Source organism: Gymnoscopelus braueri, assembly GCF_963280865.1.
Source record: "Gymnoscopelus braueri genome assembly, chromosome: 1".
NCBI lineage: Eukaryota > Metazoa > Chordata > Actinopteri > Myctophiformes > Myctophidae > Gymnoscopelus > Gymnoscopelus braueri.
This window is the reverse complement of record NC_137603.1, coordinates 12,334,601-12,354,164: the sequence shown is the minus strand read 5'-3', so window position 1 is coordinate 12,354,164 and position 19,564 is coordinate 12,334,601. Positions and strand designations below refer to the sequence as shown.

General features: G+C 40.5%; 2 protein-coding genes across 2 annotated transcripts; both read right to left on the bottom strand.

Moving 5' to 3' along the window:
• Positions 1-647: 647 nt before the first annotated feature.
• Positions 648-8,708, bottom strand: adprhl1 (ADP-ribosylhydrolase like 1). Its single transcript, XM_080430280.1, has 7 exons — positions 8,145-8,708; positions 5,994-6,158; positions 5,453-5,578; positions 4,444-4,584; positions 3,554-3,681; positions 2,251-2,383; positions 648-1,666 (listed from the first exon to the last, which is right to left on the bottom strand). Exons 1-7 carry the CDS (start codon positions 8,356-8,358, stop codon positions 1,497-1,499), a joined length of 1,077 nt encoding a protein of 358 aa, XP_080286406.1. The 5' UTR covers positions 8,359-8,708; the 3' UTR covers positions 648-1,496.
• A 1,755-nt stretch (positions 8,709-10,463) lies between these two features.
• Positions 10,464-18,587, bottom strand: dcun1d2b (DCN1, defective in cullin neddylation 1, domain containing 2b). Its single transcript, XM_080416205.1, is given in 8 exon segments — positions 10,464-13,061; positions 13,420-13,516; positions 13,719-13,801; positions 15,577-15,707; positions 16,175-16,343; positions 16,785-17,001; positions 18,095-18,109; positions 18,111-18,587. Coding segments are annotated over 8 exon segments (879 nt in total). The 5' UTR covers positions 18,198-18,587; the 3' UTR covers positions 10,464-12,981.
• Between the last annotated feature and the right edge of the window lie 977 nt (positions 18,588-19,564).

The window sequence follows — 19,564 nt, the reverse complement described above, 5'->3', positions numbered from 1 at the left end:
AATTTTCTGTGCATCAGTGAACCTGGATTTTGACTTTAGTTGAGTTTGTTTAATTGGAGCCTCAGTCATTTGACCGTCTCTCATGTTCCTCTCAGGTGTTGAAACTGCCTCTGGGGTTTCCAAGATTCCATCCGTGCCAGTGTGGTTGGCAAAGTTCTGAGTTATGTAATGCAGCAGGCTCTCTAGAATACCTCTGAGCTCTGGACGACAGCTCCGGTCTCTGACCAACTTCTTCAGCATGCTGGAATCAGGGCTGATTTTACTTTTCTTGGAACCCAATCTGTGGAGAATAGAGGATATACACAACTAAATCCCCATACTCATCTAACCAGGTATAGGAAGCGGTTACAGATTTTTACAGTAAAGTGTATGGACTCAATTACCTTTTTTTAAAAGTGAAGCGGTATATATTATTTATTAAGTGAACGTTAGTCAGTGTAGTAAAGAAAGTAAGGTAAAAACTTAACTTGAAATTAACTAATTTAGCAGTGACGTAGCTGTTAAATGTGATTAGGGAATAGCAGGCTGGGTCGGGTAAAAGAAGAGACAAGAAATAGGCTAGAAATTTAGGAAAAGAAGATAGGGTGCCAGTTATTAATGTTGCATTACTTATCATTTTAAGGTAAGACAGACAAGGACTTCAGGAGTGGTATAGTGGAGTCCATTTTAATCAGATAATAACAGATTTAATAACCACCATGTTATGGTGAATTTACCATATACAGTAAAACATACATAAGGATGTATAACAGTGCAGATAATAGCAACTAATCACATTTACGTAAATGCCATGTTGAGCTTCATTATTGCATAGTCTACATACATCGAATAATACGTTAAAATAACCTAAAAATCACTATCAATACATACAGCAATCAACCACGTAAAAAGTATGGATTTTATAGATCACCTGAGGTTCAGGTAATACTTATGTATTGCTACAAATCTGAAAAATATAAGCTCTCTGAAGAGGAGGCTTGATTAAAATCATTTAGGTTGTGCACAATAGGCTGTGCAAAACCCAGAGATAATTGTAATTTGATAAGGCTTTGATGTTGCATCAAACAAACAATATGTAACTAGTTTGAATTGACTCAGTGTATGTGCTGAAGGTTAATACAGGTTAGCTTTCGAGTGGTCAGGGTCAGGGAAGAGGGTTATCCTTAGGGGGTAGCTACTTTCAAAACAACCAGGATCAGATTACTTTACCCGCCAATACAATAATTTCATATTAGCTGGTGTCAGAAAAACACAATCACACATCAACACAAAAAAAAAACAGTTGCTTATTTAATAAATTATTCCCCCCTCAATAGAGCACCTTTGGATTGAATGGAGTAAGCAGGGGGACAGGGGGAGAAAACGGAGAGGAAAGAAACCACTTGAGGCTATTGAGATACCACTACGGTGCACTAGGGGGCAGTATGGGACAGAGGTAAGCAGCCATAGGTCCTCTGAGACCCAGTAGGGGTCACACCAGTGTAGAGCAGAGCAGGTTACTTCTCTGTGCACTTCTCTGCAGATGCTGCCTTGTGGAGTGCAGCTCCCAGCTCCTCCAGCCGCTGCCGCCGGTCTAGATCCTGGTGCAGCCCGTTGGGAACCTGGCTAACGCCATATAGGAGGCCGTACAGACAACCTGCTATCAGGCCTGTGGCTTCACCAGCACCTGAAACAACACAATGAGTTGTTGGAAGGGCTCAGTCAGCGCAGCAGGGAGTGTGATGTCTTTAATGCAGTGGTGGGAAAAGCACTAAAGTAAAAGTATAAATTCTGCAGTGTAGAAACACTCTGTTACAAGTAAGAGTCCGGTAATCAAAATTTTGCTTGAGTAAAAGTACAAAAGTACTTAAAAGATATACTTAAAGTACCAAAAGTAAAAGTACTCATTAGGCAGAATGTCCTGTTTGACAAGTTATTATCTAGTATATGTGTACAAATATATATATATTTTTGAAAATAGCCAAAGTTTAAATAGGGCTGAAGTGGTTAATGTATGTTTTGTAATAATAATAAAAATCTACAAAGTAACTAGTAACTCAAGTTTTCACACAATTGTAGTGGAGTAAAAAGTACAATATTTCCTCTGATCCTCTGATATGTAGTGTAGTAGAGGTAAAAGTATTGAAAATTGGAAATACTCCAGTAAAGTAGAAGTACCTTAAAATTGTACTTAAGTACTTGAGTAAATGTACTTCCCAACACTGCTTTTATGTGTTTCGAAGTGTTCTTTAGTTGGATGCTGCTACCTACCTCCATGAAACATGGCCCGCCGGCAGAGTTCTGTCCAGTCGCTGCCCGCTGCCAGGAGGGCATCATAGGCGATCATGGGGGCATCGTGTCCCCTACGGCCTGGGCGCCCCTCAGAGCTCCAGCGTTTATACATCTGTATGTTCAGGAATGTGTTAACCCATTAAGACTTCTTTCTTTGGGGTATTCAAAAATAGCAGATATACAAGCTCATAGTGTGGCACTATAAGCTTGTAGATCTGCAATTTTTTTGTGAAAGAAATCGTGAAAATTTGTGCAAATCTTTGAATATATATATGTACGTGTTTAACTCAAATCCTTGTCCCTGGAACAAAAGTTTAAGAACCACTGATATATATATATTTTTTTTTAAACCGTTAGGATTTAGAAGACATTTGTAGAATCCCCAGAAGCAATAAGAGTTGAGTTACAAATGTTTGCTTTAAAAAATAATATATATATTCAAATATTTGCACAAATGTTCAACAATTTAAAAAAAATCACACCCTGTGTGAAGTGGGCGGTGTCTTGCTAGCTAATCACAATACTGAATGGAGTCAACCAATCATGTACAAAAAATAAATACATTTATTGAAACATTCTTTATGATGGAAGAAACCATAACTTAAAAAAAACATTTATGGTTTTTTTAAAGTTATGGTTTCTTATATAGGGCTATGCACATGTGTCATGTGACACTGGCCAATCACAGTCCTGAATAGACTGTGATTGGCCAATCACGGTGCAGGGTTAGGGGGGTACACTGGTGGCCAATCACAGCGCAGGATTTGGTGTGCAAATATCCAAACCTCACAAAAATATGCAGATCTACAAGCTCGTAGCACGGCACTCGGTGCCGCGCTATCTGCTATTTTTGAATAGCCAAAGGAATCTAAAAATGACACACAGATGCGTTCCCGGTCTTAATGGGTTAATTTGATTTGAGTAAAATCCTGTTAATCCTTTGTCACTCTGAGAGTGTTCAAATGTAATCATAGGTTAACACTCTGAATTTTACTGTGTGTTTGTGCTGGCTTTCAAAATGGGGACCCAAGGGGTGCCACCAGGGGGAGCCAATTGGAAAGGAAAGGATCATGGATAATGCATACAATATCAAAGTTGTAGTTTCAAATTCAGTTCATGTGCATGTCATTATGGTAAAAAAAATGTTTTGCTGATCTACAAGCTCACAATTAGTCACAGCCTGGTTTGTAGATCATGGCAAGGTCCCTCAAATAGCTATGGCTATTCCTATTTGGGAGACCTTGCCATAGAAAAGTTTGTGAAACCCTGGTTTAAGCGTTACCTTGTCTGTCTCCTCAGCATCGTAGCGATCAGGGAACAGGGGTTTGTTCTGTCCCTCCTCCTCTATCCCTCGCTCTTCCAGGTAAAACTGCCACTTGGCCTCAAAGTAGAACCAATTTTCCTGATATTCTACATAATAACACACAGTTACACACATGAACACTGGTTTGCTAATATTGACATATTCATTTATGTGACATATTGACATTATATTTTGGCAGGAAGAAAAATACCTGGGCACTTCAGGAGAGACTACCCAAATAAAATGCTGGAGCACTCTACTGGTCTACACGTATTTATCATTTTGCAGGGGTGACTGGGGTTTCGACTCCTCAGGGTCAACCGTTTGACTAATAAATACGTGCAGACCAGTCGAGTGCTCCAGTATTTTACTTGGGTAGTCTCCCCTGAAGTGCCCAATGCCCAGGTATTTTTCTTCTTGAATATTCAAGCTGTCCCTGTTGAGCACCGAGCTCTTCTACCTTTAACTGGCTGAAGTGCGTTGGACTTCTCCTTGTAATTATATTTAAAAAATAAATTATTTCCAATATATTTTATCCATAGTATATTTAATATTTTGGGGGCATTTTGTCGTATTTTGAAAAATATCACATTTCCTTCTGTATTAGAACATAATTATACCCCAGATTATTGGACCATGATACCAAAATGGTCTACTGTTCAGAACATCATTTTGAAAAGTTTCACACAACCAATTTAATCCAGGACAGTTAACATTTCAACAAGTCTCCAACAGGACATCTGATGTTCTGATGAAGACTTGATCAGTCAAATTGGTTTCAGACTCTGCTCCTTGAAAGTTATTTTTGGTGTGCATGCATCTTTTGGACACCACTGTGCAGTCCACACACATTCTGTATGCACTCTGACCTGCCATGTGTCGTATGGTCTTCCTGCAGTACTCCTCTGCCTTTGGGATGACCTTCATAAGGTCACGGCCCCAGGTCACAGGGGGCTTCCCCTGGATAGCATAGGATGCGAACAGCGCAGTGGTCATGGAGCCCAGGAAGCCTGAAGCCAAGATACCCACCTTTTATCACTATGACAACATTGCCTAGAGAGAATTTAAACCCAGAGTCTACAATACATTGTTACGATTTAAAGATTCAAGATTTGTATTTATCATTTACTCATACAAGTATGTGCAGTGAAATGTTGGTTCAAGAAAAGACATGGTTATTACCACACAACAGCCAGTTTGCTCTAATGTCATACTCAGTGGGTGGGAAAGGAACTTTTGTGCTCTGACATTGTATGAGCAAAATAAAGACAAATGTCTCTTCTTTCATTTTCCTGAGCTGAAAACCCCACCATGTTGGGCTGGGATTTCCCACCTCCCGAGTATGACATCTGGGTACAGTGGCCTTGTGAATATAGTCAATATGTGAAAAATATATGTCAATATGCAGACTTTTGATTATTTTAAGGGGGGGGGGGGTGAAGGTCATCGCTCAGAAGAATATGGAATACAAAAAGGAAGACAAATTGGATATCATCTCTTCTATATGTTTTGCCTTCATCAGGAAGTGACGTGATTGTTAACAACTTTCAACCGGGCATCCCAATTTTGTACATGTTTAACCTGTACTAATGACAACTTCATTTTTTCCATTTCTGCACCTTTATTCTTCTTTATATATATTTTATTACATACAGTATTATCTAGTTGTACTGTTGTACTGTTATCACAGTTTTGTGGAACATGCCACACCAACATTTTGCTGCTTGTACCTGTATGAGTGAGTGACAAATATAAGCCTCTTGAATCTTGAAGAAAATAAAAGATCTATAAGCTCAGGTAGATCCGACTGTGTTTGCCACACGACTCCGTTGTACAACAAAGGATAAAATAGGGATTAAGTGGTTAATATGTGCCAACCTGTGGGGTGGTTGTGGGTCATCCTGCCCGTCTCAACGCTGACCTCCACCAACGTGTCCAGTCTCTCAGGCTGCCAGTACCTCATACCCACACACATGGCTTTGGTGGCTGCACCAAAGCCAGAGCCTGGACACAAAGACACAGATTTGTACACATGCAGTCATGTTATCTATGTCACTGTTTCCCAAACAGTGGGTCGGGACCCATTTGTGGAGTTTCCTCCATAAAAAAAAAAAAAAAGTTTAAACAAAAGAATCACAACTTTTCATCAATTAAAAACAATTCCAACATTTTCCAAAATAATTATTTTTCATTAATTAAAAAAATAAAAAACTTGAGTTTTGGAGTAGTGAAAATAGCAGATCTACTGTACAAGTTCATAAGCTTGTAGATCTGCTATTTTCACTAGTTTGGGTACCGGGCAAACGTCTAATTTCTCTTTTGGGTCTCGAGCTAAAAAGTTTGGGAACCAGTGAATTATGTTTATGCTCATAAAATGTTACATTATCATAAATAAATAAAATCCAGAAAAAAAACACACCTTTTTCATTGAAGGGTGTGTGCCAGGCCAGCAGGAAATTGTGGGGTTTGAGATGGGCGCAGCCCTCCGTGGTGGTAGGATCAGGAGCGCGCCCCTGAAGCGACACCATAGCTTCCACATAGACACGTACAAGCTCCCGATACAGGTCCTCCAAGCTCCAAAAGTCTGGACACACGCGCACACGCACGCACGCACGCACGCACGCACGCACACACACACACACACACACACACACACACACACACACACACACACACACACACACACACACACACACACACACACACACACACACACACACACACACACACACACACACACACACACACACACACACACTCTCAGTAACTGAGTCATTCATGTTTGGCATGCATGGTGAGCTAATTTTAGATTCAGCTTGCTGGGCTGCAGATTAGGCCAAGAATGCCTGCAGGATTGGTGAGTAGATGTTTCCATGCGTTATGGGGGTCCACTGGGAACCACCAGCGGACCTAGAGCTTTGGTTATGTGGGTGACACGTAGTCACAGAGCATCCCTTCTAATTTAGTAGTATAGGCTTTGGCAAGAGACAGGGCTTTCGCGGCCTGGATTGAGGTACAGACAGTCGAGTGAAGGGAGCAGAGACAGACATGATCAATGTGTAAAGAGGGCAACATATCGCTGCTGTCGGGCAGAAACCAGCTATGTTCAAAATATAAACTTTTCAGGAAATAAATAAAAAACTGCCTCATCAAAGTTGGTATTGTATGGTGACTTTAACATTGTCAGATACTTGAATGTGTCCTTAAATTATCATCACTTTACCCAAATACAGCTCAAGTGGAGTTAGGTTTTTGACCATTAATGTGGAGATTTCTTTCCCGTCTGACTTCGTCATTCTAATCAATGATGGAAAAAACAGCTACTGTATCTCCAAGTTAGGTGGCTTGACCGACCGTGTTTTTACTCGCTTTTTAATAATTTTCTTTGGTTCAATATTTGTAAAATCTACACACAGGTGTAAAGGGTGTTCAATAGCACTGATTTATTTGATAAAATAAAAAAGTTGTTCAAATGAAAATGATTAAAATACCTGTTTGTTTGTTTGTTTTATGTTTAAGGTGAGACATCAATCTATCATTTTGTATTCAGGTGTATAGAAAATAGTTGCAAGGAATGTCTTTTATTTGATTCATTTGTGCTTTATTTTCTATGGTTACAGTGAGAGAGGGGGGTGACAGAGCAAAGAGCCTCAGGTTGGATTCAAAAAGGAATATAGCCTTATTTATGTGGTGCTGAATGTGCTCTTACCAGGTGAGCCACCACCAGGGCAGGGCACCCCTTGTTTTACCCGTTTGAGTTTGAATGTGTGTTTCTATGTGCAATTGTACATGTTTCTCTACTGTGTATTGGAAGGTGCACGCAAGTGGCCTAATCTCAAAAGATGTCACCAGCCTTTCACTGGACTGCTGTCACTGGCTTTGAACTGTATCCAAACATGATCCTGGTGGATCATGGAAGGGTCATGGAAGGAGGATCATGGAGGATCATTGAAGTCTCTGACCAGCTATTGTTCAGCAGGGGAAGAGATGAGGATCAGGCTTTCCCAGAACATTCTATTTTGGACTATTCTCTCTCAGCACCTCCCATCCAGTCTGTGACAAAGCTTGAAACAAGTGATGAAATTATGAAACAATACAAGGATGACCTTCACATTTGAGGCTGACATTTAAGGATCTGTTTCTGGTGCTGGATTATTTATGGCTGCATGTTTGGATTAAGGCATGTCAGTAGGATTTATCCTAAAGAAATATTGTGCCAGAAAGTGATTATCAACTTTCATGGTCTGTATGGAAAGTTTTTCAGGTCCTCTGTATATTTCAGAAAGATTAAAAGGTGGATTTGAACAAGTGGGGTCTTATGTTAGTACAGAAGAGATGAGTGAATAGTAGATATATAGAAACTAGTCAAATAAGCTAAAAGAAATGTCTACAATGTGTGATCTATAAAACAAACAAAACTAATTCTGAGGTGGCGTATCAGCTGACAAACTATGGCTTAACTTTTTTTTGTAAATGTAAAATAACAATTCTTCTTCCATTTGAACCTAGTTCTCCAATTTGGAGCAAATAATAAATCTTCCATACAATTTTCCATCCAATGCTCACCTACCTGTTAAAAGTGCCGCTGCTGTGGTCATATGCATCAACACTGAATCACTCAAGGGCCAGTTATCTGCGTCCAACTTCAAGTTCCCCAGGCCCCCCAGAGAGGCTAGTTCTTCTTGGATCTGACGCCCTGATGTGCAGCTTTCCCAACGACCCTTTCTGTACCCCAAGGCATCACCCACAGCACCCAGAACCATGGCTGCTTGGAACTTCTCCATGATGCTTGATGCCTTTAAAACTTCTGTGGTCCCTCTTACACACAAACTGCACTGGTTAGAAGTCCATTAGAGATCGTCTGCCAACTGGACAGCTCGGTTCAAATGCTTTCTTCCACAAGTTCAACTAAGCTTCTGATGGCCCCTATTTCCACAAAGGAATCTCTCTCACCTGACAGATTCCGAAGGATTTCACCCAGCCACACACGTGCTCAAAGAGTTCTGCACTGACGGTACCACAGAATACGTTGTCTTTGACTGTACATCGTACCTCTACTGCCGCCTACCCCCCAAGTCTCTCTCCCAGTTCCTTATCATGTCTCTCACCAGTCTATCACTCTCTCACAGACAAACACTCCATCGGTCCGGAGGGTAGGCATGCACACGCACGCACAGACACACACACACACACACACACACACACACACACACGCCTTTATCAGCCATAGCTTCTTTGTGTTGGGCGGCAGTGGGCTCAACTGTGATCAGGTGGCTCCTTAAAAGGCAATCCCCATGGCTCCATGGCCTACAAGCTAGTTGGTGTGATGTAGGCAGTAAGGGAGGGGGTGGGGGCTTGATAGATTGGTCTGGGGGTCAGAGATGTTAATGGACTGTTATGCTGGATTCCATGTCTGTCAGCTGGTCCTGGGTCTCGTTTACACCCCTCACAGGGAGAGGATAAGAATGGAGCATCATCTCTGCGTAAACCCACACCCTGGCTATTGACCCTTACTCCATGCTCTTGCCCCATCGCCTGGTATTGGCCTTTCTTGTACACTGCACTTGAGAGCCATACACTTACATTTCCTGCCAGAATTATTTCAGATTTTTTGCAGTAGACTGCCAGAGATTTTTCAATGAAAAAACAAAAGTACTCAGGAGCCGAGATACAGAATTTTTAAGTTTTAAGTTAACAAGGAAGTGGATGGTAGTCTAAATCTTTTTTTTCTTTTTTTAGAACGCAGATCTGCGTCTTTGGCAGCCAGGCGAGGGATTAAATAGAACGCAGATCTGCGTTTTTGGCAGCCATTGTGTTAAGATCTCACCAATACTTTCCAGGATTCAGGATCTTGCGATACAGCCTTGCCCATACTCTAATTTTAACCCAGAGACCCCCGTCTAAACATTCAAGAGCTCTCATCCACGTCCCCTATTCTTCCGTTGTCTCAGCTTCTTCCCTTTCCTCCTCCTTCCCTCTGGTTATAGCAGTGCTACCTGTTACTGGATAAAGTCGATGTAGCTTCTTCCCTTTCCTCCTCCTTCCCTCTGGTTATAGCAGTGCTACCTGTTACTGGATAAAGTCGATGTAGCTCCAATCCTGGAGAGAGCACAATGAGCAGGAGAGCTGCGGATGACGACAGAGGAATGCAACCTGATAGGGGTCAAGTGTTGTGATGCCGACACACACACGTACGCACACAAACACAAAATAATAGACATGAAGTATTGCTGACACACAGCACATCCTATCATATATAAAAATTGGCTTAAAGGAGTAGTTCACCCAAAAAATGACTTACTTTCTATGAATTACTCAACCCATGAAGCCTTGAATTCACAGAGATTTTTGTTTTTGTCGTATTCCTAAACCAATAATTTGATGACGGGGTGGCTGGACTCAATTGAGTCTGCGCTGGTCATCAAAGTATTGGCTCAGGAATGCGACAAAAAACAAAAAAACACATTCCAATATATGGGCATAAAGAGACGAGGATTGACAGATACAGAGATCTCCATACATGGCCATAAAAAGGACACAGGTTGACAGACAGATACAGAGATCTTGATATACTGTATGGGCACAAAAGGAACACAGACGGGTACAACGGGTACTCTGACAAAGCCACTGACACAATGACATAATTGGTCGGATCGGCGGTGCGACGTAGTTCCCGAACTCCAGATGTCAGGGCCGGTGAGTAGCGACCCAAACCATTAAGTAAACTCGCATTCATACTGTATCTCTTACTAAACCAACGTTCCTGTCAAGGGATACATTTCTTGTTGGGGTAAATGACTTACTTAGTAAGTGGTAATAAAACATGCTTTATTGACAACCTTTTCCCCCCACAACATTGATCTGTATGCCTCCATGACAAAAGACAATATGCTGTCAATATATATTTTTTATTACCAGCAGAAATAATACTGTTTTGAGCAGAATGAGCTGATCATGACTAGAAACACAGTTGACAACACATTTGACAACTAAAATAAAACGTACCACATGTACCATTTTAGGACAATGAAGGATGTCTCTTTTGCAATGTTCAAAGCCACAAATGATCTCCAGTCATTAGTCAAATACATGTGAACAGGGAAAAGGTTTTATATTGCCATCTGGACTGGATTGATCCAATTGTACCCAATCTTTGACTGTAACGGGAACCAAGATTTGAAAGAGGATTAACAAGCAAATCTTTTCATCGGTAAGGTTGCAACATATCCAAAACATCTAAGTGGAATCCAAGCGCATCTCGTTGCCTATTGTATTAGTAGAATCATCACACATTTACCCATCTTCTGGCCATCGTAACCACTTAAGGCTGATTTTCAAAAATATTTATTTTGAAACTTTTAGCCAGGTTGAAAGTGGTTAACAGTCATGATGGAACTGGTCTAAATACACCATATCTGGTGTAAGCAGGCATAATCATTATTTGAATTACCATCCCACCTCCCTTTACCAAACCTTTAGTATCTATGGTACTACTTCTCTGATTAAGATTTAGGCAGATACAATTTGAGAACTTTAACATACTTATCTTGACCTGATGAAAATCAAGGCTAACGCTCTCTCTGTCTATCCCCATCTGCTCCCTATAGACAGGCTTGTCACTAAAACAGGCGTATACAGTACTTTCAATGGCCCCTGGCCTAAACCACAACACGGTTGCTCCGATTTAACTAGTAGCAGGCGAACCTCAGTGTGGCTGGGTGGTGTTCAGCACAGAGAACATAGCAAACACTGACAAAAGTAAACAAGCTAGCCTTCTGGCTCCCACTGATGCTGAGGAAGAGAGAACTACTGGTACCTGAGTTCTATTTCATGTTACACGTGTTTAGCCAAGAGTGAATGCATTTAGCATACCGAGGTGTCCAAGCGTTTGAATTGAAGTTTTCAATGTTTGGAGTAGTGAAATGGTCAAATCACATACCACTGTCACCCGCCTATCTAAAACACTATGTGGATTTAGTTGCTAACGGGTGAATAGCAACAGAGTTACCCGAACAGTGTAAAAACAAGTTAAAATACATAGAACAGCAAACTGGGATGTAGGCGTTTGTTTACAAAAGTGTACAATGTAAGTGATAACTACTGTCACGTAAACTGAAGAGCTATGTAGATATGTGCAGTGCTACCTGGTAAAAGATCTACAACATAAAAAGTGTCAATCAGTGCAGTTGGTAGAGTTGGCAAGTACAAGACAAGTCATCACCTGGATATGAGTAGAAAAACAGTCAATGTGCCGGTCAGTTTCTCCTTGTGTACAACAGTTTACACACTGCAAAAAAAAAAAAAAAAAAAACCTGAACAAAAAATGGACAAACGCAGAGGTGTTATAAATGCTTCTCAAATACTTCTCATCATGGATATAAATGTTTTCTTAATTTTTCATATATTCATTCTTCTAAAGCTCTATGTCTATAATCCTATGGGTACAGTATCTTACAACTGTAACAATAGTGTATCTGCTGGTGTTGAGCTCAAAAAGCATGCTGCTCTTTCCAATTCTCAATCTGAATATGAAAAGTGGATCTGAACTTTTACACCATTAATCAGTGTGGATTATCAATTCTGACCTTTTTTCACTTTACAATAAAACCAAATGAGATTTTTTTTCCTTTTCTTAAATGTTAGATTATAGAGGCAGAAGTTTGCGCACAAAGACGCAGTCACACACACACAAACACACACACACACACACACACACGCATACACACACACATAATATATGTGATGGCAAACAAGCACCCTTTTCTGCTCTGAAATGTGATTGTGTTTAGCCGTTACCTCCCCCCTTTTAATCTCAGTGAAAATAATGTAGATAACTGTTTTTTTCCTCCTAATCTTCCATGGCACTGCTTAATGCAGGTGGAAAACAAAAACATGCAGAATTTAACAACACCTTATTCAATTCATTATTGGCAAAATAAGAGGCCACACATCCTACTGTCACACACACCTCATCATCTGCGTCTGCAGAAAAACACACTTTCTGGTGTCGTCCCTCTCCACCAGACCAGGGTGTGGCCCTGGGGAGGGGAGGGGACACTTAAGCGAGCCAAGTCCAGAGCAGTGGTTCTAAGCCATCCACTTGTGGTTTGCTCATCAGCGAGGAATACTGCAGACGCCCCTGGCAGTCAAATTGTAGCAAACGAAAAACCCAAAGAAAACACTTGCTGTTGTTTCCCCCCTCTCATTTGTCTTTCTGAACGGGTCGTCCCAGGTCACTCCCCCAACCATGGTCTCTCATTCAACTGGCAGAACAGTCTCACAGACAGCCTGCAGAAAGGCTTTATTGACGAGTAGTCTCTTTTTGGCTCATGTGTATAAAAAATCCTCAAGTCAAAAAAATGGGAGAAACACAAAAACTGCACCCCTTGCTTGGAGCCAGGGCAGCACTATATGGTTTTGCGCTTCCCCCCCGTCACAATTGGCCGAGCAAACTCTACAAAGTCGTCTATGAGGACAGGCCATGCTCCTAGGGAGAGACAAAATAAGGTCAGTTACCGTGACAAGTGATTTTAATGCAATAGCCAAGTTCATTAAGTCAACTTCCCTGTGATGTAATAGTTAAGGATAAAGCAGATGCCCTCTGCTGGCTTGGTAGCAGACCACAAGAATATTTTCTCCTTTATTCACGGTCGTTGATATGGCAATAATACAGTGTAAAAAAAAAAAAATCTAACAATTATAATAAAAATCAAAACAGCACAAACATCGTAGAAGTCATACACAAGTACTAGTAGATATCTGGGCCTGCGATCATGATAAGGATTCATCATGGAATTCATAAATTATACACTCTAACTTTTTCCATCGGAGCTTAATGAGCTCACCTTCCTCGTCGTAGTTTGACATGTCATCTGCTATCATATTGCCGAAGTCCAGAAGCAGGTTCCAGGTGTCCTTAGGAATTGATCGCTTGTGATGTTCCTAAATAATATACAGCACAGTTCAACAACAGAGTTCAACAGAATTACCTGAAGAACTGACACTCAAATTCATATCCAGATTCACATTAATTGTTTTGAAGGTCTGTACTCTGTACACAGTTAAACACTCAAAACAGTTAATACTTAAAACAGGGTTTAACATCACAACACAAGGTTTTGTTCTGGGACCCACACTCACTCACCAGTAGAAAGCGATTCCAGAGGTCTAAGAACTTGAAGCGACCAGTAAGAACCAGATTCCAGTAAGCAACCGCCATCTCCAGGTCTATACAGTACAGAGAGTAGCAAACCACAACGCAGGGTATCAGTAATGTACATAATTGTATAATGTACTTAATTACCACTGTGAGTGGAAGGTTGTGACAAATTTGACACCAAAACAAGTTAAATGTCATCGGCAATCCATCTCAGTCATAACAATTCCAAAGCAAGATTACCAACTTTCAGGTACTGGCTGGCACAGGTTATGTCTGCACTGTATATGTGAACATATGTTAACCATCTGGTTAACATATGTTGACCATGGTCAGTTGTACCAGTTGGGTGGCTTTATTCAATATTAAGGCTGTTTTGCTTGTATAAAAAGTACCCTAAATAATTTACATAGCATGCCATTGCCCAAGCTGTTCATCATCATTTTAAGTTTTACTGAAGATATTATATAATATGTGAGTCACATATAATATGTATTGTTTTATTTCCTTCTTCTTTTCACAGTGGTGCTGTGTAGTATTACCTGCTCCTTTCCTTTCTCACTGCTTTTCTGTCTTTTTCTTGTCTGTCTTCTCAAAATATCTGCATATCTGCAACACTTGACTTCTGCTCTGCATTTGAATCAATTGATAATTTCCCTCCAATTTCTATAGATATTGAATCAGCTTTGCAACGTTTCTCTTGTTTATCCCAAGTCTCCTTCCTGCCTTCTCTCTCATCTCTTCCTGTTATCACAATCTACAGTATCAATTATACAATAGAGCATTAGTGATGATCTTGTTTTCCCGTAAGTTAGCTATAACAAAAAATAAAAAAATAAACGTAGCAAGCTGGTTTTAACTGTTCCAACTACTTGATTAACAGGTAGAAATGGATCTGGAATAACACCAGCTTCACATTCGGGTCAGCTTTACATGCTCTTTTGTTCTAATAGAAAAACATTTCATAGATTGTTCACTTTTCTCAACTAATTTATCTGTCAGAGTTCCCAAAAAGATCCCAAAAGATACCGTGATAAGAGGAAATGTGGCAAGCATATATTGTACTTGTAAATGCAGCGGCAGAGGTGCAGGTTATTTACCATCCACTATACCCTGCCTGTTTAACCATCGCCTGGTCGTGCCAACGCGTGGCAGTGGTTTGACCCCTCTGGTACAGTATGTCCACAATTAGTCACATTCAATTGCTTGTGGAATGATGAACGAACATTTTCTCTTTTTTTAAAAGCAAAACATAAGAGCACTGAAATTTTTATTTCAGATTTCCTAATACTTTTTAAGACCTTAATAGTGGCAAAATTGATTAATACTTTTTAAGATGTTTTAATAACTGGCGAACACCCCGTTATATATTTGTGAAAATGGATACCGTGGGCACGCCATTAAAACAACTAACCAATCTATGTACTCACAAAATAATTCAACATATAAGTATAATCACATTATCCCTGGCATTGGATAAGTGCAAATTGTTTGGGACAAATTGGTAGGGACAAAAATAAGATCTACAAGCTCACGATGAGACACATTATGAGCCTGTAGATTGGCAATTTTTTGCCATTTATCGTATGACATAGTATACTGTGGTTAAGAAAACACCATGGTGAAACGTGTTACCATTTCTAAGTTCTCCCCAGCAGCACAAAATCAACCTTTTAAAGCTATTTGCAGTAAGAAAAATCCAGTGTCTTGTTTTTATATACAGTTTGCACCCTTTTGTGATGGGAAGACCACTTTGTTTTTGCAGCAGCAAGCAGCATTATTTCTTATTTTTTTTTGTATTATTAGATAAAGTGGTCTATCTTGTACGTTCTACTTGTAGGCTTACCTAAGCCCTTCTGGCCTGGATTCTTGGCAAAGTTGAAGGTGAATTGATAGAAGTCCTTAAACTTCGCTGTGTCTTTCAGTTCCTGCTCTAGTCTGGGGAGGATTGCCTTCAGTTTCTCTGGACTGTCACAGCTGGGGAACAGACAGACACACAACATCACCAAAGCGTGGAACACAAAATCAAACTTACCAAAATTCCACTGCTGCAAATTTCCACAATGGTGAATTGTATTTGCTATGGACTATTCTGCTGAATATATAGCTGTTGATGTTAGAACAACGAGTTCTGGATCCTTCACGGCTTGTCTTTCTGATACAAACAGCTTTACATGGCTGATACATTTTTTTCATTGAACTGGTCACTCAATTTAAGGATACAATAGGCAACTCTCATTCCATGCTTTAGTTATCACTATCTGAAAAGTTAACAGCACCTTTAACCACTTTCAAACTGGCTTCCCTTTTTTGGTTGTGTCAGATCGTGACACACTATTCACACTATTCGTTGTAAAATAAAGTATTATAGGGCTTAAGTGGTTAAATGCAACATTGAGTTTGTTGCATCTGTGTGCAAGGCTACCACATCACTTGCTGCTCACCCTAGCTCAGCCATGCCATCCAGGAACTCTTTCCTGCTGAACTCGCATTGCGTGGCGGCTCGAAACTTCCACGCCACCACCAGAACGCTCATGCTGGCTGGATCCAGCTGGAGGTCATCGCAGAACTGCTGGATCCCATCAATGCCTATCTTGCCCTCATCCTGGGGGTCTGTGAAGACAACAGAGGTGAGTTAACCACATGAACCCAAGAGTCCCTATTCTGGGGGTACAAGTTGACAACGTGTCGCATAGCAATGCATTGTGAGCTCGCATTGCGACTTGTTGTTAGCTTGTATATCTGCCATTTATGGGAAAAAGGTTTGGTGTAGAAAGAAAAAAAGGAGTGGACCAAGTATAGAGCTCTGAGCACCCCGTCGTTTAAGTGGTTCAGCGTAAATGTATACTCCATTGCATGAGGGTGACACTTGCCAAAAAGAACAAATCTACTATACAAGACAACACGGATTGTAGATATTTTCATTTTTGGCGAGTATAAATTCGATTTTAGCATTGAAAGAAAAGTACAACACACAACGAAAGTTGCCTGATATTTGCCTTTCAGAGCTGGTGAGCTCTGAAACACGAGCTTCGGTTTGCCACTGGAGCTTGCCTTTGTATCTGTTGTAGAGCTGCTCCAGCTTCTTGCGATCCACAGAGGTTTTCATGGATTCTTTATAATAGAGGTCTGGGTTTTGGAAGTAGTTGTCTGTGGCAACTTCTAGTTTCCAGTCATTCTGTGTCAGGCAGTACACGGCTGTCCTCTCCCCTGCCTGTGTGAAGGACATGAACTGCCGAACCTTGTCCTTCTGCGATGACTTCAGCTTATGCTGCAACACAAACGAATGGGAGCACACAGAATTCATTGCAATGCATGCCATTCAGATGGTTTGATCCATATATTTCTATATATTTATTTTATATTTTAAAACATCTTTACAGCAAACTTGTTGCTATGATAAACCTCAAGACAGCTGCATATGTACAGTATACTATGTAATTGCAAGCTAGCTAGATTTGAATACTTTATTTTGTTCAATCCAACTTTATTATAGACACACTCCACTACAGCAGAAACACATCAACAAAACACACTACAATACAATTTACACACAATAGATAAATACCATAGCACAGTGGTTAAAATACATAGACACTTAATCCAATGTTTCCAAAGACACAAGGTGTAATTGTGTCACTGTGTAGCAAGATCAGTCAAAGCTATTATTGTTTACATTCCTTCAATCAACAAAAACGTGTAGTAGCAGCAATAATCACAACTGTCAAAACTTCACAAAATGATGGCAATGCTGCACTCAAGCCACAAGCTATAATCGTAATAAATAAAAAAAAGCTCGCTATATTAAGAACAATTCCATGACAGCGTTTGGCACGCGTTTGTTTACCAGAAACGGAATAACACGGATCTATTAGGTGGTATAAATTCAAAGCTGGATGTTTCTATGTGGAGGATTGCAGTCCAGAGACCTGACCCACCCGAGGTGCTGGATGTGGATCAAACACATTCACAGAGACGAGCTAGTCTGTCGCGACCCAGTTACCAGAGCAGGGTGTGTGTGTGTGTGTGTGTGTGTGTGTGTGAGAGAGAGAGAGAGGAGTTGGTTGGCAGGGTATGCAGTCTTAACCCAGCACGGCACGGCATCCAGGGCAGACTAGACACCAAAAAGGGAAAGGTACGTGCCCCCCCGGGCTCAAAATACCAACAACTGACCTTCCATTTCCCCTCATATTCACGACACAGTGAACCAACGAGACATCATTTTGACAGAGGACACACACACCCCGCTCCCCTTCATACTGGTGTCCCCGTCACAACACACACATCGTTCATAATGGCCATTTATTTGCACTGGTTTAAACTGGGTTCTAAATGTGGTCTGGGTTTTGTTATCTTTTACCTACCATTTTATCACCCGCTGCTCTGTTTTGGCCAAGTTGATATCCAATTACTCGCGGTGCGCATGCGCGAGACACACTGCAGCGCTACTGGAAGTGCGCTGTGCATCGTGGGAATTGTAGTCCTATTGGATCTCTGATGAGCCAGGCCTTGTTTTTTAGTTGTACTTTGGGGTAGTGTGTGTGTGTGAGTCTTGGCTTAATTGGTTATCAAAGTGCTTCTGGACACTTAATTCACATTAATGCCGAGTTTACATTATGCAGAATAGCGTATCAATCTGTCACCAGATAAAGGCTTATGATTCATGAATGATGTGTTAATAACAGTGGTGTAAAGTAAGTACATTTACTCAAGTACTGTACTTAAGTACAATTGAGGTAATTTTTCTTTACTGGAGTATTTCCAATTTTAAGTACTTTTACTTCTGCTCCACTACATCTCAGAGGCAAATATTGTACTTTTTACTCCACTATTATTTGAAAACTTTAGATAGTTACTTTGTAGATTTGTATTACTACAAACATACATAACCCACTTCACAGCATTTCGGCCATTTGAAAATGGCCAAATGCGACACATTGTGAGCTTGTAGATCTGCTATTTTCAAAAGATTTGTATACATTTGAAAACTGGTGAAATGGAACATTCTGAATAATGAGTACTTTCTACCATTACTTTAAGTACATTTTGATACCAATACTTTTGCACTTTTACTCAAGTACATTTTGAATTACGGACTTTTACTTGTAACAGAGTATTTCTACATTGCAGTATTGAAAAAAATTGAGTACTTTTTCCACCACTGAAGGCTTGTGAAGTGTTAATAATCGGAGGTTGCACTGTTGCTGTTGCTCGAAGCATGAAGTTTGTGCACCGGACCGGACACACTATTCTGTTATTCTATTCTATAATGTTTCAACAGAGATCTCTGTGTGGTCGAGACATTAATCTCGCGATAACGACAATGTTTACGGCACTTAAAATAGAGCTGAGGGGGGGGGTGCCACAAAAGAACTACAACTCCCATATCAAAACAGCGATCTTATGTTTCGGAAGTAGAGTTTAAGCTGGTCATAGTTTACGATTGTTTTTGTGATAACTCGGACTAAATGTTGTATTGTTTGTATAAACGACCGTTCAGTGACTTGTTACGACGAGGCGTCGAGTCAATAGTAAAGAGGCTAACGACAGACTGTTAGCTTGGTTGTGTCATTGGAGTCTGTGTCAAACTCAGCTGGCTGGAGCTAGTCTAGTCTGACAGGTAACCAGAAGACTCGCCCCTAAACACGCTCGCCCCCATTTTTATCGCCCCCAGCGGTTCTTGTTCTTCTATTTGTTTTCTGAGGTTAAGGTTAGAAATAGGGATAGGCCTAGTTTTACTGAGGATACGTTTAGAAATAAGTTTAGGTTTAGCATAGTTTTACTGAGGTTACGTTGGGGAATAAGGTTAGGTTTACTTTAGGCATAGTTTACTG

Bases quoted from the DNA above. Each gene is read 5' to 3' on its own strand.
- adprhl1 (XM_080430280.1), bottom strand. From the start codon at position 8,358: ATGGAGAAGTTCCAAGCAGCCATGGTTCTGGGTGCTGTGGGTGATGCC. The intron at 6,159-8,144 runs GTAGGTGAGCAT...GCGTGTGTCCAG, and splicing joins AGCAGCGGCACTTTTAACAG to ACTTTTGGAGCTTGGAGGAC. The intron at 1,667-2,250 runs GTAGGTAGCAGC...GTGTTGTTTCAG, and splicing joins GCGGGCCATGTTTCATGGAG to GTGCTGGTGAAGCCACAGGC.